General features: G+C 63.3%; 1 protein-coding gene across 9 annotated transcripts in view; it reads right to left on the bottom strand.

Moving 5' to 3' along the window:
* Positions 1 to 8,169: 8,169 nt before the first annotated feature.
* Positions 8,170 to 23,357, bottom strand: part of IKZF1 (IKAROS family zinc finger 1) — a 74,921-nt gene continuing 59,733 nt past the window's right edge. For 4 of the 9 annotated variants that reach the window (XM_036327213.1, XM_036327208.1, XM_036327217.1 and 1 more), the window contains 3 exons: positions 21,306 to 21,431; positions 18,038 to 18,172; positions 8,170 to 10,768 (listed from right to left, as the gene is read on the bottom strand). In XM_036327213.1, coding sequence (XP_036183106.1) covers positions 10,068 to 10,768; positions 18,038 to 18,172; positions 21,306 to 21,431 — 962 coding nt within the window. In that variant the 3' untranslated portion in view covers positions 8,170 to 10,067. The remainder of the gene's footprint in view (positions 10,769 to 18,037; positions 18,173 to 21,305; positions 21,432 to 23,357) is intronic. The other 5 variants (XM_036327214.1, XM_036327210.1, XM_036327215.1 and 2 more) reach the window with 3 other exon arrangements.

The raw sequence follows: 23,357 nt of genomic DNA, 5'->3' as shown, positions 1-23,357 counted from the left end.
TGTCTTCAGGGAGATGCCGTACGCTCACCCGCTCACACCCTGGACAGGGACAGGGGCCGGGCTGGTGGGGGCCGGATCCTGAAATGCAAAACGCGCCTGGAAGCGGGGACTGTGTGGAAATGGCAGCTTTCACAAGGAGCGTTTCTCCAACTGCAGAGGAAGTGAGGCAAGCAGTTTCTGCAGGAGAAGCAGAAGCAAGAGGAAAGTGATTTGCCTCTTTTCCTCTTTTTCTCTGGGAGGAGATGATCCTGCAAGAACCTACCGTGGGCATTGCCGCTCCTTCCCCATTTGTGGAAATCCCACCCTCCGCTGCCACCAGCATCGGTTTCTGTTTTGGAGGCGGATGGTCGGGAGGGGACTGGAGGTCAGGGCGGACCAGTGGGCGCAGGCACCTCCCGGGACCTTCCGGGACCCCGCGGCCTCGGCCTGGAGGAGCCAGTTCCCACACCCTGAGGCCCAGAGTCCCTGGGAGGCAGTGCCGCAGGCAAATGCGACTTCCCTGGCAGAGTGGCCTGGCCCCGGGGGAAGTGAAAGTTGCTGCACAATTTGAATATTGAAGGCGGCTTTCAGGATTCGGTCCCAGGCAGGCCCAGTGGGACCCCAGGCCTCACTGGGGAGGGGACCTTGGTTGCTGGGAGCCGCCCTGCTCTGGGTGCCGTGTGGGACCTGGGGCTGGGGTGGGGATGGGGAGCCAGACAGACACAGTCTCGCCGCACAGGGGTCTCGCAGCACCAGGGTCGTGGCATAGGGGTTGCAGCACTGGGGTCCCAGCACCGGGGTCATGGCACAGGGTCACGGCACGGGGTCCCAGCACGCTGCCGCAGAGCCGCCCACAGCCACATCTGCACTGTCTGCCCGGCGGCCACAGCCACGGAGGCTCATCGCACGCTGTGCCGTGTCTCTGGCTGACACCGTGGCTGACACTGAAAAGAATGGCCAGTGACGGTTCGGTCCGGCTGCGCCTTTATTTTGGGGCTTTTTTCCCACCCGTTTTCCTGATCCCCCTGAACCCGTCTTCCTCAGCACATTTCCTTGCTCCATCACCAAAGCCAGGCACACGACTTGGAAGGGAATTTTCAGATTTCCTTACCATGTTTCCCCCCACAACTGTGTCCACCCCCAGCTCCCAGCATGCAGTGCTGCCACGGGTTCACACCGCCCCCGGCATAGATGACACCAAGCGGCAGAGCCTGAACAAACCGCCTGTAGCTGTCACCTCTGAGCAAACCCGAGGCTCAGGCATCGGAAGCTGTTTGGCAAACGAAGGTACTTCTTAGCGACACCGGTATCTCCCTCCCCAGTAAAAGCAACGTTCGCTGCCGGCAGGCGGACGGACGGGCAGAGCAGGACGAGGGCAGGTGCAGTCACCAGGCGGGACAGTCCATTGCAGGGGTGCCTCGCCCCGGTTGACCTCTCCTCCCCAGCATATTGCTGGCCAGGCGGTTTGGCCCCCGACTTCCCACCCTCAGATGACATCTAGGCCTCGGTCGTATTCCAGCTCCAGGCCCAGAGAAGCAGCAGAACCAGCCACGCTGCCGCCTGCCGTCGGACCAGCCGCAGTGGGTCCTGACCCTGCCCGTGCCGGCTAGCCCGTCAGTGGGGACTGGGCCCTGAGAGCAGACGCCTGGGACCTGCTGAATGTTCTGCTGAGCGCATCCCTGCCCCCCCCCCCCCCAGCTCCCCCTTAAACCCTCAGGATGCAGGACCCAACACCTCCTCCAGGGAGCAGTGCCTGCCCCCTGCCCCCCTCTCTCCCCGCCCCCAGCCCAGGCCCAGGACCATGGGCTCGCTCTGCCCAGCCCCAGGCCCTTCCTTCCCCCAGAGCTCGTTCCTGAGCCCGTTTCTCCCAGGAATCATGGCTGCCTCCCATTTGCCCAATAACCGCCCCTTGCAGTCCGCGTCTGGCTCCAGTTCTTTCCCAGCCAGAGCCCAGGGGCCGAGGCACTGAGTCCGGTGGGCCTGACACACCTGGCAGACCCGGGCCGCTCCGCCTACAGCACCCTGTGCTGCTCAGGCACCTGACTCCCTCTCTGCGGGCGCAGTGCTGTCCCTCGGCTGCTGGCCGTGGAGTGACCGGTCCCGGGATGACGCTGGGCTTACCTGCCTTGTCTGAGCCTCGGGGTCCATGTTTGCTGACGGGAACAGGAGCCTGTGAGGACGCCGGCTCTCAGGTGGGTCCCAGCACCTAGCGGGGACGACACCAACCGGGCGCCCGCTGACGCCGTCTGTTTCAGGTCCAAGCCTCGCAGCCAGGCTCGGGACTCACCACGGCCCGGGCCGGCCTGGCCTGCTTTCCACGTGTGAGCACAGACGCTCAGGCCCCTGGTCAGACCTGTTACCCAGGCCGGAGGGTGGGCCCTACAGGTCACACTGAGTGAGGCCGGGCCGGGGAGGGGACAGGCGCCCTCCTGCCATGAGGAGAGGAGACGGAGGCCCCAGCCTCAGCGCCGAAATCCAGGACTCCCCCCGCCCCCCCATTGCAGCCCAGCCCCAGCCCCAGCCGATGTGGCCTCAGGAGTGCCACTCACGGGCCAGGCTGACGGGGCCTGAGGATCGCAGGGTCCCTCTGAGGATCACAGGGTCTGCTCCGCCCCTGGACCTGGAACATCACCCAGCCTGCGTCCAGTCCCCTGCGGTGAGGGGCAGAGAGACACTCAGGCCCCCCCCCCCCGCCCCCGCCTCTGGGCATAGCGGGGCCTCTAGGCTGGCAGGGATGGCGGCCGCCTGAGGCTGCCCTCCTACAGCGACACGCGTGTGGGTGGTGATCATGAGGGGCGGTGGGACGTGGGGTCACAGGCACCTGCATCCATTCTCCCAGAGCCTTCCCGAGGCCACGTGCAGGGCCACAGTCCGAGGCCACGTGCAGGGCCACAGTCCGGGCAGGGCGCGTGGCCTTTCCCTTCGCCCATAACCCTTTCTCTGTGTGCGAAGGCTTTAGGGAGGAGGCCCAAGGGTGACTCCCTGTGACCTGGCAAAGGTCATGTGCTTCCCTGGCCCTGGTTTCACTGCCTGAAACCGATGCTCACCGTCTCCGCCTACCCTTCCTCCAGGGACCCCACTGCCCCGCAGCCTGGCCTTCAGGACCAGCAGGGCTCCTGCCCTGCTTCCTCCCCGGGTCCTGCTGAGCGGGGACCCAGAGCCCTGCAGCTCCCCTGCCCTCCCGCTGGTCCTCCCAGTGCCCCTGCCCTTCCAGGGCACTCACAGCGCGCGCGCTCTCTCTCTCTCTCTCTCTCTCTCTCTCTCTCTCTCTCTCTCTCTCTCCCCCTCCCTCCCTCCCTTCCACCTCTCCCTCCCTCCTCTGGTTTAGCTGAGTATTTCCTAGGACAGTGTCCCGTCTCCCCCCCCCGCCCCCCAACCTGCCCCAGTTCCTGCCTTTGGCTGAGAGGCCGGTGGTCCTGCAGCGAGTGGCCATCCTGTGGTAGGAAGTGGCCTCTGAGCCATCCCGGCAGCGTCAACTCCTGGGGAAAGCTAACAGCACGGGCCAGTTGTATGAGTTCTCCCAGGCAGACGGGACGCAGGGAGGAGGGGAGGGGAGGGAACAGGACTGTGCACTGACCGGCAGCGCCTTTCCCAGGAAGATCCGCCCACCAACCAGACCAAGGGAGTGGAGGCGACCAGGAAAGGCCTTGGCCTGTTTTTGTCAAGTTCAAGTAACCCAACAGGAGACCATAAGCCCGGGCGATGGGGGGATACTGTTACCCCTAGTCCTCGGCTGCCCTGAGGAACGGGCAGGGGCTCCCACGCCACAGGCCGCCTGCCCACGGACGCCAGGCCACCTGCTCATGGACTCCAGGCCGCCTGTCCACAGATGTCGCTCTTGCAAGACCGCATTAAAGCCTCCTCATCGCCATGCTTCATGTCTCCCAGTTTGTTATTGGAATTCGGACCGTGAGCGTTTCTCACACCTGCCTTCACCTCGCAGCCCCCTTTGCTCCCCCAGGACAGAGACCCCCCGAGATGCCGAGAGGATGCCGGGAGCCTGGAGCCTGTGGCCTGGGCCCCTAGCTGCCGCCTTTCTCCAGGGAAAGGGCCCTGCCCTGACGCAGGGGAGGCTTGGGCGGAGCCGTGGCCGGTCCAGGCCACCATCCAGGGCGGTGGGGCCTTCTCCCTCCACGGCCAGGGGGTGTCATCCCATCGTTCCCGTCACGTCCTTCACCACGTGAGCGTGTGCTGCTGGGAAAGCTCCTGGGCTTATTGATTCTCTGGCCCTGCCTGTGTGCGCCCTGGCGGGACCAGACCCAGGGACTCCACAGGCCACACCCCCCACCCCTGATCCAGGGCAGCACAGACCTCATGCCAGGAGCCGGGTGCGGGTCACCCCAATGCTCACACCGTCCGGCCGCAGGCCCCAACCCCTGCCTGCTGTGGAGGTTTGGGGTGACCAAGAGGAGACTTCGGCCCTCAAAGACTGATGGAGGAGCCGCCCCACACTCGGCACCCAAGAGCCTGACGCAGACTCACACAGGCTCCAGGAACGGAGACCTGGTCTTGAGAGGCTGCAGAACCAGGCACCAGGCCCTCGGCCTCCGGAAGAGCTCAGAGCCGGCCAGGCATTGGTTAGGGTCAGGGCTAGGGTCAGGGTTAGGGTTAGGGTCAGGGCTAGGGTCAGGGTTAGGGTTAGGGTTAGGGCTAGGGTCAGGGTCAGGGTCAGGGTTAGGGATAGGGTTAGGGTTAGGGATAGGGTTAGGGTTAGGGCTAGGGTCAGGGCTAGGGTCAGGGTTAGGGTTAGGGATAGGGTTAGGGCTAGGGTTAGGGTTAGGGCTAGGGTTAGGGTTAGGGATAGGGTTAGGGTTAGGGATACAGTTAGGGCTAGGGTTAGGGTTAGTAATAGGGTTATGGTTAGGGATAGGGATAGGGTTAGGGAATAGGGCTAGGGTTAGTGATAGGATTAGGGTTAGGGATAGTGTTAGGGTTAGGGTTAGGGTTAGGGATATGGCTAGGGCTAGGGTTAGGTTTAGGGTTAGGGTTAGGGTTTGGGATAGGGTTAGGGTTAGGGATAGGGTTAGGTCTAGGGTTAGGTTTAGGGTTAGTAATAGGGTTAGGGATAGGCCTAGGGTTAGCGCTAGAGTTAGGGCTAGGGATAGGGATAGGGTTAGGGTTAGTGTTAGGGTTTTGTTTAGGGATAGGGATATGGTTAGGGTTAGGGTTACGGTTAGCGTTAGGGATAGGCCTAGCGTTAGGGCTAGGGTTAGGTTTAGGGTTAGGGTTAGGGAGTAGGGCTAGGGTTAGTGATAGGGTCAGGGTTAGGGTTAGGGATAGTGTTAGCGTTAGGGTTAGGGTTAGGGATATGGCTATGGCCAGGGTTAGGGTTAGGAATAGGGTTAGGGTTAGGGATAGGCCTAGGGTTAGCGCTAGGGTTAGGGCTAGGGATACGGTTAGGGCTAGGGTTAGGGTTAGGTTTAGTTTTAGGAATAGGGTTATGGTTAGGGCTAGGGATACAGTTAGGGCTAGGGATAGGTTTAGGGTTAGGATTAGGGTTAGGGTTAGGGTTAGGGATAAGGCTAGGTCTAGGGTTAGGGCTAGAGTTAGGGGTAGGGTTAGGTTTAGAGTTAGAAATAGGGTTGGGTTTTGTTTAGGGATAGGGATAGGGTTAGGGTTAGGGTTAGAGTTAGGGATACGCCTAGGATTAGGGCTAGGGTTAGGGTTAGGGTTAGGGTTAGGGTTAGGGATAAGGTTTGGGTTAGGGTTAGGGATAGGCCTAGGGTTAGGGCTAGGGTTAGGGTTAGGGCTAGGGTTAGGGCTAAGGTTAGGGATAGGGTTAGGGTTAGGGCTAGGGTTAGGGCTAAGGTTAGGGTTAGGGCTAGGGTTAGGGATAGGGTTAGGGTTAGGGAATATGGCTAGGGTTAGGGCTAGGATTACGGCTAGGGTTAGGGAATACGGCTGGGGTTAGGGATAGGGTTAGGATTAGGGTTAGGGATATGGCTAGGGCTAGGGTTAGGGTTAGGGATTGGGTTAGGGTTAGGGCTAGGGTTAATGTTAGGGTGAATGTTAGTTTTTTGATGAAGTTTATGTTTTTGGCACCAGAAGCTCCGCCTACTACTTCAACAAGCTCAGTTCCCGCCAGGCAGAGGTCATCCCAGAGGCATTGTCTGTGTTTTGGGCCAACAAGCCTCAGTGAAGACTGTAATGAGCGTAGACACTTTTTTGGGTTTCAGGTTGGCCCCAGCCTGACGCCAAGGTGGAGTGTGACCTTGGCCCCTAGAACAGGTTCCTGCCTCTGGGAGTCTCAGTGTGGAGTTAGCATTCCCGAGCTCATAGACAAGTCCCCTCTTTTCCCCCAGTGGATGGACACAATGATTACCCCCTGGGGAAACTTAAATCCATTTTGACAAGGAATTTGGTGGCTTAAAGGGGTGGGAGCCTGGTGTGGGCAGGGGGCCCAGGCAGGTTCTGTGAAGGGTTGTGCGCAGAGGGCCAGGGATCCTGAAACCCGGCCCTCGCTGTGGGCTGGGCCTGCCCTCGCCACAGGAAGCAGGAGGCCGTGGCCTGTGGAAGGTCCCGCAGGTGCACTTGCGGCAGCTGAGGCGTCACAGGCGGCGACAGGCCCGGAGGCCTAGTGAGCGGATTCGCACAGCCTGGGCCCCGTGGTCCTGAGCTGAGCTATTGGGGGCGACCCCAGTGGGGAGGGCCCTGCTTGGTGACCACCGGAATCAGAACGAGCCAGGGAGGGGCCTGGGAGCGGGAGCCTGAGGCCAGGGGCCCCGGGATGGGCCACGAAGGGGGAGGGGGCGGCCGGGCTGGTTCAGGGGAGGAGGGGGGAACAGAGCCTCTGGAAAATTCACACGCCCAGCACCGCCTGGGCTCCCCGGCAGCACATGGGAAAGGGGAAGTGAGACTCACCAGCTGCACCGCGATCCCTGCCGTGCACTGTGGGGACTGCGTTGGTACCAAATTATCCCTGTTATGCAAATCTCCTCCCCGAGCCGCTGGGCCCCCGGCCTGTGTGGGACCGTGGGGGTGTGTCTGCTGAAGGGAGGAGCGGCGCCCCAGCCCCCCAGGTGCCCACTGGCCCCCGATGGACGAGGGCCGCGCAGGGGACGGAGCTCAGGATGTGGCCTTGCCCTGTCCCTGGCCTGGCCCCCAGTGGAAAGAGCGCGGGGACTTCACAGTGAGGCGTCACCTCCTCTCCAGGGAAATGCGCCCGGAAGCGGGCGTTTCTGAGCAGTGGGTCCCGCCGAGGCCGCCCGTGCAGCGAGTTCCCCTTTTCTCCCGCAGCTTCTCGGGCCCGGCCCACCCGCCCACCACGGCCTGGGCCCCCGCTGCCCCTCCCTGGCGTCCCTCCCAAATGGCTCTGCCAGTGACCGATGCCCCGCCAGTGGCTTCTTCCTAGCCCCCCCACCCCCCTGCACTGGCGGCTAAGGCCTCTCTGCAGAGGGCGCTCAGGGGGGCTCCTGCCTCTGCTGCTCGGGGCCGCCCGCCCCCTGCCCCCCCTTCCCTAGTGACCCCTTGGGGTCTGAAGCTGGGGGTCAGGGCCTCCCGGATCCTTCGGGGACAATGGTTGGACCATCTGAGCTGGATGCTGGTGCAGCCGGCATTCACGGAGCCCGTCTCAGTCCCCTGGGGCAGCCGTTACAACCATCAGGCCAACCAGCAGCTGATGAACAGACATTCAGTCTCACGGCTCTGCAGGCGGGAGTCCAAGGTTCACGGGGGTTTCACACCGTCTGGATCCAACGCTGTGCCGTGTAGACCTGCTCGCCTTCCCTTGCTTCTGGATCCGAACCCACACGACGCCTGCCTATGTCTCCGGAAGGGAGGATTGGCGCCCACCGTGTGTTTGCCATCACGCCCTTCTGGGGCGGAGCCGAGCCCTCGGGCACCCCCAGCCCTGGCTGAGCGTGCGGCGTGCCTGTGAAGACCGGTGGGAGGTGCTGCACTGGTCACTGTCCTGTCCTCTGTGCCCCTGGCGTGGGCCCGCCGCCCCGGAGTGCGCCACGGTGGGCTGTGCAGGCCGGTGTCCTTCTGGCTGCCCGCCACCTGCCCCATCCTGTGATGCACCCGCAGGCCCCACACCCAGCACAGGGGGCAGGAGGCGCTCAGGCGGCTGGGAACACACCCCCCCCCCCCCCCCACACACACACACACTCGGCCGCATGCAGGCCGCCTGGGACAGAGCCCGCAGGGACCACCCCGCGCAGCGCCTCCCCTTAGACAAGGCGGACGTCATGGTGAGGCAGGCAGTACTCCAGTTTATTGGGTCTATGTCTACACAAGAGGCTTTTCAAAATGTGTACAAAAGGGTCTCTGCTTCTTCACTTGCCAGAATAATTTAACATCGTCCATCTCCTCACTCCCAGACCCGTAGGTGCCGTTGCCTGTGGGCGGCGTGGGCCCTGGCTGCTCGCCCACAGACAAGGGGGCCTGACAGGCCATGCAGCCATCGCACGGCTGCATGCAGGCTTCTGAACTACGGCTTCTTTAGGCTCCTTTTAAAGTCAAACACCCCACCCCCCACCGCCACACCCCATGCTGAGGAGGCCGAGATGGGAGGGTTTGGGGAGAGCTGCTCCCCGGTTGCTACTGGGACCCGAGGCGCGAGGAAGGCACCTGCTTCCTGGCCTGGCCGCTGGGCCATTTCATGTCACCTTTCACCCAATTCTTGTTTTGTGAGAAATCAACATTTTGGTCTCAGAATTTAATGTCATCATTACCAACCCAAGAAGGAAAGCACAACACAGGAAAACACAAAACAAAACAAAACAACACAAAACAAAACAAAACAACACAAAACAATGAAACAGAACAGGCTCCCAGCTCCTTCCCGGTGGCCGTTTCCCAGCGGACACTCCGGTTTCGTGATGTGGCTGCATCCGCGCTGGACGTGGGACAGGCTGGTACCCGAAGCGACTGGGGCTGGGACAGCCCTTCGCCCGAGTGCCGTCCAGCGCGGACGGGCCCCTGCTCAGCCCCACGGGGCGGGGGGACCTGGCCAGGCAGGGGCAGGCTTCCTGCACCTGGGAAGCTGGGGCCGGGAAGGCCAGTGAGGCCGAACTGAGAATTCTCCTCATAACCAACAGTTTGGCCTGGGGCTTGCAGCCCTCCTTCCCCTGGGGCTTATTTATTTTTTAAAATATGTTTTTATTGATGTCAGAGAGGAAGGGAGAGAGAGAGACATCAATGATGAGAATCATGGATCAGCTTCCTCCTGCACACCCCACACTGGGGATCGAGCCTGCCACCGGGCATGTGCCCTGACCGGGAATCAAACTGTGACCTGGTTCATAGGTCGATGCTCAGCCCCTGACCCACACCGGCCAGACCACCTGACGTTCATTTTAAACCCAGGGAGCGAGTAGGAAACCCGAGACACACAGCCACGCCGCCCAACAGCCGGACAAGCACAGAAGGACAAGGCGGAGGGCAGGCAGGGGCCGGCTTCCTGGCCGAGGGAGCCCTGCAGCGTAGGCCCGAGCATGGCCACCGGCCCCACATAATTTAATCACCCGCTGCCAACCTAGGAAACCTTATTTAAATACAATGTTTCAGAGAAACAGCGTTACAGTGAAAACCCCAACAAGGAGGGTAGAGGGACAGTCCATTGGCTAGAAGAGGCAGTGAGGAGCGGGGACGCGTTTTAGCAAAGGGCTACGTACAATTCCGGGTCAGCCCCGCCCGAGGCCGAGCGCCTGACTGTGGGCCGGGTGGGCAGCGCACGGGGCCCACGGAGGCTCTCGCGTGGAGGCCGGCCACGGGGGCAGGTGTGCCCGTCCACGTGGTGCCGGTTGTGCTCATTGCCAGTTTCAAAATGCCAGGCTGTGCTGAGCACAGAGTCCCTGGCCACCTCTGTGGGCTCCATCTTTTTTTTTTTTTTTTGGTTAATCCTCACCCGAGGGTATTAGTTCTGTGGATTTTTTTGGACTGAAAGGGAGGGGGGAGAGAAAAACATACATCAAGTGCCAACATGCCATGTATACCGTCGGTTAGCTCCATCAGATCAAATTCCCAGCCAACTTAGAAAAACAGCAACAGCCACCCTATCCCTGGAAAAGCGGGCCCTGGTCTGGTCGGTCCGGTCCACACTGCAGCATCGGCGGCCTGGCGCTGCGGTCCTGGCCCACGGGTGGCGCTTAGCTCATGTGGTAGCGGTGCTCGCCCCGCGTGATGTGGGAGGAGAACTCGTACCTGTCCTGGCTGTGGTAGCCGCACATGTTGCACTCGAAGGGGTCGCGGAAGCCGTGGCAGCCCATGTGGATGGTGTACATGACGTGGTCGAGGAAGAGCACGCGGCAGTGTTCGCACTTGTAGGCCTTGAGGGGCTCCCCGCCCGCGCCCACCACGCGGAGGGCGTCCTGCGCGCCCTCGGAGGCGGCCCGCAGCACCTCGTAGGCCGGCAGCTCCTCCTTGATGGCCAGCCCGTTGCGGGCGTGCGCGCCGTGGTTGGTCAGGTAGAGGAGGCCGGCCCGGTGCTCCTCGTTGCTCTCCGTGTCGGTGGAGTCGTGGCCGCTGTGGCTGGGCGAGGCCTCCCGCTCCGAGGACAGGGACTTGGCCTTGCACAGCAGCAGCAGGTTCTCCACGGCGCTGTCTTGCGCCGACAGGCCGGCCCGCGCGGCCTCCCCGGGCGGCTTGTGCAGCGGGTACAGGGGGCTGAGGACCGCGCCCCCCTCGGCGCCGCCCGGGGGCGTCTGCACCAGCGGGCGCAGGGCCTCGGCGCCCAGGTAGCTGATGGCGTTGTTGATGGCCTGGTCCATCACGTGGGTCTGCATCAGCTCGTTCTCCTTCTCGTAGCCGCTGCCGCCGTCGTAGGGCGCGTCCGGCAGGCACTTGTCCCCTGTGGGAGGCAGGCGGTCAGCGAGGCCGGGACCGGGGGCGACACAGCCCGCACCCCAGCCCGGGGAGGGCGAGGCAGCTCCGCCTCCGGGCAGCCTGGCAGCCCGCCTGGGGGGCACTTAGGGGGATCCGGTGGACAGATAGTAAGCAGGCCGGGAAACAAAACGGTGCCCGTCCACCTACAGCACAGATTCGAATGGACCGAGCCAGGGCCGTGTCTTTTCTAGACAGAACTCTGTATTAATTACACACGGCTACATGTGAGCTCGACGCTGGAACGAGTATGTCAGTGCGGTGCTCTGAGCCACTCATAACTCGTCACACACTCATTCCAGTAACTGTGTGATGATGTGGTTACTCACAGCAGCGGGCCACGCACGGACTCGGGATAACATGACATAATGTGCTTAAATGCGGAGCTGGGCTCTTCGGGGAGGAAGCCTACCAGCGGGAGAGCCGCACGTCTGTGCGATGGAATTCCTACCCACGCGACGGGCTCCCCGAAGACCCACCCGCCCCGCCCCGCGCCCCCGGGGGATCCCGCTGCCTCACCCTCGGCCGCCGCCCCGGGACCGGCCCGCAGAGACGCAGAGACGGGAGAGCACCGGGTGGGGGAGGCGCGCTCACCTGCTCCGGCAAAACGTGACCGAGCAGGAGACGCCCCGGGAGCGACTGCCCGGGACCCGCCACGAGCACGCGCTGCCCACGGACACCCACGTCTGAGCTCGTCTGCAGGAAGCGGATTCCCGCGAGAGCTGACATCTGTGTGGCTTCGGAGCGAACGTTTTCATAAAGAGCTAAAACGAACTTCCGCGAAGGACACCTTCTGGGAACATGGGTTGTAAGCTCCGCGGAGCCGAGGCCGCGGGTGGGTCACGTCACGGTCATCGTCAGGCCTGGGGCTGCTCTACTCCCAGGCGGGGAGGTCATAGGACGTGTGTGAGGCCGCCGTGTGTGGGACCATTTACATCCCGCCCCCCGCCCCCCCTCTTTCCTTCCTTCCACACATCTTCCCTGACCATCTACGGACCCGACAGCGGGACAGAGAGGAGAGCCAGGAAGAATGGTCCCCGTCCTCGCAGCACAGAGGGGGGGGGACCCCGAAGCTTGATTACAGGGTGCATCCCGCGTCCTCTGGACGGTGTCGCCCAGGCTCCCGGTGGGGGGTGGGAGGGGGGCGGTCAGCCGGAGAGCGGCTTTGGGTCCCGCAGCGAGAGGAACCCGGTCAGAGGAGCCTGGAGCTTGGGGGCGGGTGAAGGTCGTGGGGCCCGAGCCCTGGGCACAGGGTGGGGGGCCGCGCGGGCTCGGGGGGCAGGGTAGACCCGACAGAGGCTTGGGCCAGAGGACGACTGAAGCCACTGAGGGCTGAAGGGAGAAAGCCCGTCTCAAGTCCCCAGGGCAGAGCAGGCGGGAGGGACGGAGGAGGGAGCGGACGCTGCTCGCCCAGGAGTCCCAGGCAGTCGCTGAGGGTGGCGGGAGGAGGGGCAGGAGGGTCCCACACCTCCACGCTGACGCCGACATCCATTGATTTTTAGAGAGAGTGGGAGGGGAGAGACCGAGAGAGAAACATCGATGTGAGAGGGACACATGGACTGGCTGCTTCCTACACACACCCTGACTGATACCCAGGCCGGGGAGGAGCCTGCAACCGAGGTCTGTGCCCTTGACCGGAATCGAACCCGGGACCCTTCGTCCGCAGGCCGGCGCTCTAACCACTGAGCACTGGCCAGGTACTAATAATTCTTTAGAAAGCTCTGTGGCCATCGGTAATGGCCCAGGAGTCGGTCTCGCCCTCCAAGTGCCTTAAGGCCTCATTTCTCGCCTGTAACGGACATTCATCACATAACAGCTTGGCTCCCGTTCATTTTAACACACGGGGAGGGGGGAGGGAGTCAGGGAGGCACAGGCCCTGACAATGTGCTGGGCCGTCCTGAGCCCTGGTGGGCGGCCAGCCGCCCCCTCCGCCGACAGCGCCAGCAGGGCTGCCCGTGCCAGGGGGTGAGGGCACAGAGGAGGCCCGCGGAGGGGCGGACGGCAGGACGGAAACCACGACTGCCCCGTGTTGGGTTGAGGTGCTAAGGTCGTTACCCTCACCCAGGACAGGATGTGGCCGCTCGGGCTCACGCCCAGCCTTCCCTCATCAGATCTGGCGGGGAGAGGGGGGCGTGGCCCTGCGGACGATTCTCATAAACGCAAAAGTGCCTGTGGCCCCCCCAAGCCACCCTGCTCACCCCCCAAGGTCATGGCCCTCTGGTTCCCCGGGGAACCAGCGAAACCGGGTGTTTTAAAGCTTGGTGTCGACAACAGACGGATGTGGGGGACACACACACACACACATGTTTCAGAAGATGGTGGCCGAGTGACACAGCCTCAGGACTCCTGCTCCCTGACACCCCACGAAGGAGTAAATGAACCCCCCAATCCCCGGGGGCGACCGGTGAAGAGGGGCACGTCCTGAGGAGACGCATGTGTGGGCAAGTCCAGGACCAAGGAGGGAGCACCTGGCCTGGCTGCTCACCTCACCTCCCAGTCCTCCCGTGGGACAGCCCAGCCCCGGCCCCCGAACCCCGCATCAGCTCAGCATCCGGGCGGCAGGGGCTTCTCGCCACGCTGAGCAAACACCGCGGCCACCTCTGCGCTGCGGACAGGTGCCCGGGACCGCGGAGCCTGAGGGGTCCTTGCGGTGAAGCCGCCCCCTGCGCGGGGGGCCCATGCCCGGGGTGGGAAGCCCGCCCCACCAGGGTCCGTGCCGAGGAGTGGGAGGCATTTAACCCCATCTCAGCACGAGGGGGAGCAAGCCGAGAGACGGCCTTTCAGCCCGGCCGGTGTAGCTCAGCGGTTGCGCATCGACCCAGGAGCCAAGAGGCCACCGGTTCGATTCCCGGTCAGGGCACAGGCCCGGGCTGCGGGCTCCCTCCCTGGTGGGGGGTGTGCAGGAGGCAGCCGATCGATGCTATTTCTCTCTCATCCATCCCTCTCCCTTCCTCTCTCTCTAAAAAGAAAATCAATAAAAGCACAGACATTTACATAAAAGAGACAGCCTTTAACAACTCCACCCCGCCTCACCTGACTCCCCACCCCCCTCGGCACTCTTTCAAGATTCAGAGACGCCCATCGGCAGCTCTCACAGGAAGAAAACGCCCCAGATACAGTGGGAAGGATGTCGGGCCCTCAGCCGATCGGCACCAGCCCGAGAAGAGCGAGGAGATGAAAGGCCACGTCCTCTCGCTGCGAGAGCACCTCTGGCGGGTCAAAGGGAGGAGGAAGCCGCACAGCCGCCGAGCGAGCTGCCCGGAGGAGCGCGGACTTCACAGAAGAGAGGAAGCGCTGGTCGGGGCTTCGTGCCGCGGACCCCACAGAAGACCCCGGAAGGCTGAGCGTCACAACAGGATGCCCTGCAGAGGAGCTGCGGCCTCCGCCCGAGCTCATCCTCACGGCGTGGCCCCCGAGTGGACGCGTGGGGCCGAGGCAGCAGCAACAGAACGGGCAGCGCCGTGCAGGCGCGGACAGAGGCAAGCGCAGCCCGGGCGCACGCAGAGAAGAGAGAGGGTGGCGTCCTCACAGACATGCAGGACAGGCGACCCGACAGGAGAGCTGGTGGCCCCCAGAGAGGCCGCGGGAGAGGGGGCAGAGAGGCCCTCCGAGAAGAGAACTTCCGGAAAAGAAGGGGAGACGGGAGTCCCCAGGGTCACACGCTGGGAAACTCGAACCCGAGCGCGAAGCTCCACGTCCTGTCCCGGGGGACACTGAACGCCAAGGTTGGGGAAAGCGCTCTCGCGGGATTTCGGGAGAAGACGAGGTCCCGCCATCATCATCTTGGCTCTGAGAGGCTCTCGGGGACACAAAGGGTCCCGATGCCACCCGCGCGGCCCAGGGCTCTGCAGGTAGAAAGGAGCGGGCGGCCGCCGCCAATACCGACGCCAATACAACGCCTCGCGGCTTTTCTTGCAAAAAGTTGCATGACTGTGGCGGCGGTCGGCACTGCCACAGAACGGGCCCCTTTCTGGCCGGGCGCTAGTCCCGTGGGCCTGTGTCTAGGCTCTCAGAGGATGACTTCTTTGATGGCAAGGAATGCAGCCACCAAAACCAATACTTATTTACACTCATGTCCAAGTTTAATTTTAATCACAGGCCACAAATTAGGCCAAAATATATGCCATTCTGAGCAATTTGCAACATGAACACGCTCTCAGCTCGTGGTTCTAAGGCGCATCCAGTGTTAAGAGCACTGCCAACCCCATCGGGCCTGTGGGTCCCCAGAATAGCTCTGGGCAGGAGGCGTCAGGCCCCCATCACAGATGGGGCCACTGAGCCCGGTGATGAGCTCCAGGGCACCAGCCAGCCTCCTGGATGCAAACCTGGAGGCTCTCCACGGCTCCCGCCCCCTTACCGGCCGGCGTGTGACAACAGCTCCTCCCTGGCCTCTGAGTTTACATCGAGGATTAGCCCGTCCAGTGGTAAAGGGACCTGGAGACCCGCCTCCCGTTTGACTGCAGAGGAGGAGAAGGTGCGCCAGGTGGGGGGGGGAACTGAGCTCCCAGCAACCGAGGGCCGTCGTTTTAGAAAAGCCTGGCATCGCCAGCCTCTGGGGAAACACCGGCAGGCACAGGGCAGGCACAGGGCAGGCACACGGCAGGCACAGGGCAGGCACAGGGCAGGCACACGGCAGGCACATGGGCAGGCACATGGACAGGCACACGGCAGGCACATGGACAGGCACACGGCAGGCACATGGCAGGCACACGGCAGGCACAGGGCAGGCACATGGACAGGCACACGGCAGGCACACGGCAGGCACATGGCAGGCACATGGACAGGCACACGGCAGGCACATGGGCAGGCACAGGGCAGGCACAGGGCAGGCACACGGCTACCAGTGGTCGGCAAACTCATTAGTCCACAGAGCCAAATATCAACAGGACAACGATTGAAATTTCTTTTGAGAGCCAAATTTTTTAAACTTAAACTCTATAGGTAGGTACAGAGTTATTAACTTCATTAGGGTCCTCCTAAGGCTTAGGAAGAGCCACACTCAAGGGGCCAAAGAGCCGCATGTGGCTCCCAAGCCGCAGTTTGCCGACCACGGGCTAGGTACATGCAGGCACACGGCAGACACACAGGCACACGGCAGGCACACGCAGGCACAAACAGGCACACGGCAGGCACACACAGGCACACGGCAGGCACACACAGGCACACGCAGACACACACAGGCACACGGCAGGCACACACAGGCACACAGCAGGCACACGCAGGCACACACAGGCACACACAGGCACACGGCAGGCACACACAGGCACACGCAGGCACACGGCAGGCACACACAGGCACACGCAGGCACACACAGGCACACGGCAGGCACACGCAGGCACACACAGACACACACAGACACACACAGGCACACGGCAGACACACGGCTGCGGCCGCCTTCTGATGCTTGTTTTGCGCACACACTGGGGCCTGCACAGCCTCATGGCCCAGGACCCGGCTTTTGTTTTTTTTAAACGTGGGAGCTCCGATGCCTCAAGACAGCACCTACACTGGGGTCTCCCCGGCGGCAGCCGCAGGGGTTCCACAGAGGCTCACGGGGCGGAGTCTCCAAAAGCTCAAACCGGCCCACCTTCCCCACAAAGGCCTTGGCAGGGCGAGGAGGAAGCTGCCCAGCGCCCCTTCCCAGAGGCAGTGACCCCAACAAGCCTCTGGCCTCCACTGCGTCCGCCCTGCTGCCTCTCCCTGGTCCCCGACAGCCACCGCCCTACCGCCAGGGGTGGGCCCCGCACCCCCTCAGCCCAGGGGTGGGCCCCGCGCCCCCTCAGCCCAGGGGACTTGACGCCCCAAGGCCAGCAGCCTCCTGGGGCCCATGACTCCGCCCCATGCTGCTCAGGAAGTGCAGGGCTCCTGGGCACAGCCTGCAGCTCACACGTGTGGGCGGCTCCCCAGCGTCCCAGCCGGTGGTTTGCAAAAGTGTCTTTAACTTCCTTCCGCCACCTTCTCACTCCCCAACCACCCACAGTCCTCCCTTTAAAGCCTGTGCTCCCCCCTGAGGGCCCTCCCTGTCCCCCCTGAGGCCCCTCCCTGTCCCCCCTGAGGCTCCTCCCTGTCCTCCCTGAGGGCCTCCCTGTCCCCCCTGAGGCCCCTCCCACGTCCTCTGTCTATTTCATCCCAGTGGTAACAGTTGACCTCAATACTGACAGTTGCTAAATGTTCTCACAACCTTGGCCTTACTTTACAAAACCCAGTGAGACACAGAATAAACCAAGGCCACCGTGTTAGCGCGTGGCCGTGACCGACACCCAGGTGGCCCCAGCCGCGCCTCTGCCCTCCTGTCTGCCCTCCTGTGCGGCCTGGTGACGCTCGGCGCGTCTGCCCATCACCCACAGCGGACGGCGCGCTCCTGCGGGCGGTACCCCGCGCGCCCTCACAGCCCGTCACAGGTGGAGACGCCCCTGGGAGCACACGCCCGGCCGGGCCCCCCTCCAGGGCTCTCCTCCCGACAGGCGCTGCCCAAGTCTGCCCAGGACCCTGCAAGGGCGGGGGAGGGCGCTCCGTGTGACAACGGCCGCGCCCAGCTCAGGCTGGGGTGTCCAGCTGTGCTGTGAGCCAGGCCGAGTCAGGCCGCGCTCGGACCCCTGGGCCCACGGACCCGCCACCCCCAGTGTCCACGTTCAGACCCTGGGCCCACGGACCCGCCACCCCCAGTGTCCACGCTCGGACCCTGGGCCCACGGACCCGCCACCCCCAGTGCCCACGCTCGGACCCTGGGCCCACGGACCCGCCACCCCCAGTGTCCACACTCGGACCCTGGGCCCACGGACCCGCCACCCCCAGTGCCCACGCTCGGACCCTGGCCCACGGACCCGCCACCCCCAGTGCCCACGCTCGGACCCTGGGCCCACGGACCCGCCACCCCCAGTGTCCACGCTCGGACCCCGGGCCCATGGACCCGCCACCCCCAGTGTCCACGCTCGGACCCTGGGCCCACGGACCCGCCACCCCCAGTGTCCACGCTCGGACCCCGGGCCCACGGACCTGCCACCCCCAGTGCCCACCGAGTGTCCACAGGCAGGTCCTAGCCAGTGCCCGGCCCCGACACCATCCAGCTGAGCCCCCGGGGGAATGTCTGAACTAGGTGAACCCCTTGGGGAAAGCCCAGGCGCTAAGGAAGGCCCCCCCCCCCCCCCCCGTCTGCTTTCTCCGACCCTCCGCTAGCGACCGGGAGGCTCACACCCACACCGATGATCTTAAGAGACAGCAAACGTGGAACTCTTACCAACGAATTTCTGAGGCAGAGAGCTCTTACGTTTGGCGACGTTACTTGCGAGTCTGTCCAGCACGAGGGCCCGCTCGGCGCCCGCCTTGCACAGGTCCTCGGCCGCCTCGCCGTGGTTCGCCTCCTCTTTAATAACTAGAACCAAAGACACGGGAGGGCGCTCAGGGACGCTGACGGGACCACCCGGTCGCCCAGCGTCCACCTGACACGCGTTAGAGGCCCACAAAGCCAGGCCCTCGCCCGGCCGGGTGGCTCAGTGGCTGAGCATCGACCTGTGAACCAGGAGGTCAGGGTTTGATTCCCGGTCAGGGCACGTGCCCGGGTTGCAGGCTGGATCCCCAGTGGGGGGCGTGCAGGAGGCAGCCGATCCGTGATTCGCTCTCATCATTGGTGTTTCTCTCTCTCTCTCCCTTCCTCTCTGAAATCAATGAAAATATTTTTTTAAAAAGTAGCCAGGCCTTCAGCAGAGATGATTTCTCCTCTTCTCAGTGACCGGCCAGGGACAGAGCTGCCCAGAGTCACCTGCTCAAGGCCCCCCTGCTCTGCACGTCCGCCCCCAACACCCAAGGGCTGGGCCTCACCACTGTCCCTGAAAGTGGACAGTGATGACTGTGTCCCTTTGACCCGTCCCCTTAGCGTTTCGAATATTCCCCAACCCCCGGCCAAGCCTGAGGGGGCCTCTGGGAACCCAGGGAAGCCAGAGCCAGCCAGCCCGGGCCCGCCCCACCCCCAGCCCCGTGGATGGACGGACGGAGGGGCAGAGGAGACGCTCAGGACGCCGCGGCAGGCCCTGGCAGTGCGGGGAGAGCAGGCTCCGCTGGGACCCTGAGCCGCAGGAAAACCACGGGCCACGGAGACTGCAAGGGTCAGAGCCAGAGGGAGCTGCGGGCGGGGAGCCTGTGGCCTCCGGTTCTCCTCACGCCTGCGCTCTCTTCCCCGCGGACGACACAGCTCTGCCTCCTGCAGGGTCTCGTCTGGAAGTGGAACCCTTCCATCTCCCCACGATTTACCCACAGACACAGGGCTGAGTACGCGGGGACCCCCCTCCATGCTCAGTGCCCCCGTCCGGCCTCCAAGCCCATCTGACCCCCAGATGCATGGGAAGCGGATCCTGCACCCCCTCCCCCCGGCCGTCTGTCCCTCGAGGAGCCCGTGTTGCAGCTGCAGTTTAACAGGCACCAGACGGCGCTCTGCTTGCAAAGCCGCCAACTCCCCACCGACTTCCCCAGGGTCCTTCCTGCTACACGGCCCCCAGGTGCCAGCCAGATGCCCAAGCCCCTGTGCTGCTGGCCACGCCCGGGTCTGAGGGACACCCCCCCCCACACACATCTCTCTGGCCTCCGCGTGGCTCCTCCTCACGCCCGCGCACCGCCTGCTACGGTTGTTTCTCATCGTTCTGTCTTCGCTGGGCGCTCTGAGTGCCACGGTGAGAAAATCTCTCTCTGCTTGGTCCACGGCACCGTGTTCGTCACACTGGACACGAGGAACGTGTGTTTGTTACACGGCCAACCCGATGCCCTAACCCTCCCTTTGCCGTCGCACTCCCCCCCGACGGGCTTCCGTAGGCTCCGTCCCCTCCCTCTCCCTCTCGAGGGCCTGGCCAGGCCAAAGGGGTTTCCCCTCTGCCAGGAGGCTGGGTCCTGAGGGAACCTCAGGGCCGTCTCAGTGAGGGACACACCAGCCCCAGCTCCCAGCTCCCGGCCTCTCTGCCCCCCGCTCCCGCGAAGGGCCCCTGAGCCTCCAGCGAAACCTGTGTCCGCACGGACAGGACCCAAGTACAACAGGTGACCAGGGTGCCCTTGACTCAGAGCTACTGTGGTCACCCACACTCATCTCTACATCCTGTATGTACACCCCCTTCTGTTCGCACCTCATCCCAAGGCCGGGCCCGGCTAAGGGGCGGAGAGGGGAGAGCCTGCACGGGCGCCCACTGGGCGGGTGGGGCCTGGGAAGGACAGGGGACCGGAGGCAGGGAGGGCACAGCCATGCCCAGCAGCCAGGGGCCCCCGCCCCCCGCCTGCCCCCAGCCCAGCCGCCGTCTCGGGGGACTGGTCCATGTGCCTCCGTGGGTTCCCAGGGCCTTCGCCATGCCTCGGGGACACCCCGGGAGGGACTCCAGGCTCCCGGAGCGCCAAGCGGCCAAGGCAGGACGCGGTGACTCTGACCGTCGAGCACACGGACGGTCGCCGTCTCAGCCGACTGCCGTCGAGGGCAGGACAGAACCGAGTGTCGGGGGCAGCACTTGGGTGCCCTGGCCCCGCGTTCAGGTACATGCGTGACCCGCGTGGACGCTCCACGCTCTCACGCCGGCGCCCCCTCTCGGTTCTTCCTGCGCAGTCGGCCCGGCAGGAAGTGTCGCTCCCGTACCTTTTCTCCTCTGGTTAGCCCTCCCCGGGGGTGTGCTCCACTGATGTTTAGAAAGCGTGAACGGAGGGGGGGGCCGAGAGAACAGCGGTGTGAGGGAGGCTCGTGGGCTGGCTGCCTCCCGCACACGCCCAGACCGGGGCAGGGGATCGAACCTGCAAACAAGGTGCGTGCCCTTGACTGGAACCGAACCTGCGACCCTTCAGGTCTGAGGGCCGGCGCTCTGCCCACTGAGCCACACCGCCGGGGCTTGGCTGCTTTCATTTCACTGGGGGGCGTCGCCAGAGCTGTGCAATGCGTGCTGCTGAGGCGGGGCCAAGTCAAGCCGTGCTCTCGCGCCCACGACCGGACAGCCTGGGAGCTTAGTGGACACACCTCATGCAAGCCGTCTCTCCAGCGTGTTCACGTCCTGTCTTGGTGACTCAGCACAAAGAAGCAACCAGTGCTCCCTGCTAAAATCCATTGCCCAGCCCTGGCCGGTGTGCTCAGTGGTCAGAGCGCCGGCCACAGACTGAAGGGTCACTGGCCCCATTCCCGGTCAAGGGCGTGTACCTCGGTTGGAGGTTCAATCCCAGACCCCGGTTGGGGCGCGACTGGGAGGCAACCCATCGGTGTGTTTCTTTCACGTCGATGTTTTTCTCTCTTTCCGCTCCCCTGCCCTCCACTCTTTAAAAATCAATGGAAAAAATATCCTTACTCCTTGGGTGAGGATTAAAAACAAAAGTTACCAAAAATTAAAAAAAAAGAAAAACCACATAAAAAATAAACCCCAAAATGTCAACGGTCACTAGTATCTGAGAAACTCCCCCAGATTTCGGGGGCGGGTTCGAGGCCACGCCCTCTGGGGGACGGGGCTCCGGGTCCTGGGGCGGCCGGGCGGGCGGCCGGGCGGGCGGGCGCTTACCTGGGTAGAGCGTGCCGGGGAGGCCCATGGTTTGCAAGTAGTTGTGGCAGCGCTCTTTATGTTCCTCTAAGGAGCTTCGCTGCTTATAGCTCCGGCCACAGTATCCACATTTGTGAGGTTTACCAACTGCAGAGACAGAACCGAGTTCGAGACCCCGATTAAACGCCGGCCTCGGGGAGGGGAGCGGGCAACACAGCCGCCAGCCAGGCGGCAGCAGGCCCTGCCCTCAGAGCTCAGAGCGCCGGGACCGGCCAGAGCTGCCAACCGTCACCAGGCCAACGCCAAGGGGTTTCCTCGATGCCCCCGGGACCCCTGCGCGTCCCGCTCCCCCTGCGCTCGCCCCTGTTCTGACCACGTCTCTCCTGCGGAAGGCGCTGTCCTCCACCCGGAGGGAACGCGCCCCCGCGGGGTGACAGGGGTCGGGTCCCGGGCAGAGGTGGGAGGGAGGCGCGTGCTGGCCAGTCATATAAGATTCTTGCCCTGGCCGGTGTGGCTCAGTGGACAGAGCGTCGGCCTGCGAACTGAAAGGTCCCAGGTTCGATTCTGGTCAAGGGCACAGGCCCAGGTTGTGGGCTCAATCCCCAGTGGGGGGCTTGCAGGAGGCAGCCGATCCATGATGCTCTCTCACCATGGATGTTTCTCTCTCTCCCTCTTCCTTCCTCTCTGGAATCAATAAAAATATATTAAAAAATAAAGATTCTTTTCCTCGGTTGGACTCCTGTCCTGGGGCCAGACCTAAGGCAGCTCGAGGAAACCCCACCCAGCAGGAGCGGGGTGACGGAGGCCTCAGGAAACCCACGGCGATGAGCATCTTCGATGCTGTGAGCATGTATTTTCCAAACGGCGTTGTCTTGTCTCACTTCAAGTTCTGTGTTTCTCCCGAAGGCCCCAGGAGGGCGAGGTTTCCAGATCCGTCCCATCCAGCTGGACGCACTACGAAGGGGCCTGTTCTACCTGCGCGTCCAACGGGGCGGCCACCAGCCACCTGCGGCTGCTGAGCACTGGCCGGTGAGCAGTGTCCGGAGGACGAAGCTCTCGCCCTGCTTAGCTGTCACGGATGACGAGGTCAATGCCAATGCCACGCATGGCGGGCAGCGGCTCCAGGCGGTGAGTGGAGATCTTCCCCCCGTTGTGGGGCAAGGCTGTGGGAAGGGGACTAGGATTCCCCTCGGGCCTGAGTTTTCAGACTTTCCTACTGGACCTTTACCGGCTGAGACAGACAAAGGTCTTCAATGACTTCGATAAAGAACATGCGCTACCACCCTGGCCGGTGTGGTTCAGTGGATAGAGCGTCGGCCTGCGGACCGAAGGGTCCCGGGTTCGAGTCTGGTCAAGGGCACGTGCCTCGGCTGCAGGCTCCTCCCCGGCCCAGGCCTTGTCCAGGGCGCGTGCAGGAGGCAACCCATCGGTGTGTTTCTCACATCGATGTTTCTCTCTGTCTCTCTCTCCCTCTCTCTCTAAAATCAAAGGGAAGATATCCTGGGGTGAGGGTTAACCCAAAAGAAGAATGTGCACTTCCATCCTCAGACCAGCGCAGTCTCCTTCCTTCTGCTCACGTTGGATTCACTCACTTGAAATTCTCACATAAAAATCAAACCATCCGAGTCGGCATGTTGGGCGAAATGGGCAACCGCAGCTTGTACTGTCCGCAGGTGGACGGAAGCGATGGTTCCGGAGACCAAGACAAAACCCGCAGCATTCCGGAACGTTCCAGAGGAGAAAAGGACCGCCACCTGCAGAAGGTGCCGGATCCCTAACACCATGGAAATAATGCTGAGATACAGGACGCTGCCTGAGCCGAGTGCGCCTTTAGGACAAGCAGCCCTTAGAGAGCCCCTCGTGTCCTTTCCTGGAAAAGCCGGAACCTCAGCGAATGTCCGGGATACGTCCTGGGGTCTGGGTGCCCATCACTGCGCATGTGATGGGTGTGGACTCTGGGCCCAGGAAACGCGTCCACGGTGACAGCGGAACTGACGTGCACAGCGAAGCATCGCCCGGTGCGCTCCAGGGAGAAAGTCTCCGGGGAAACACGCAACTTCCCGGGAAGCGGTG

The sequence above is a fragment of the Myotis myotis genome, unplaced genomic scaffold, assembly GCF_014108235.1.
Source record: "Myotis myotis isolate mMyoMyo1 unplaced genomic scaffold, mMyoMyo1.p scaffold_m19_p_11, whole genome shotgun sequence".
Taxonomy (NCBI): Eukaryota; Metazoa; Chordata; class Mammalia; order Chiroptera; family Vespertilionidae; genus Myotis; species Myotis myotis.
This window is presented reverse-complemented; position numbering and strand designations above follow the sequence as displayed.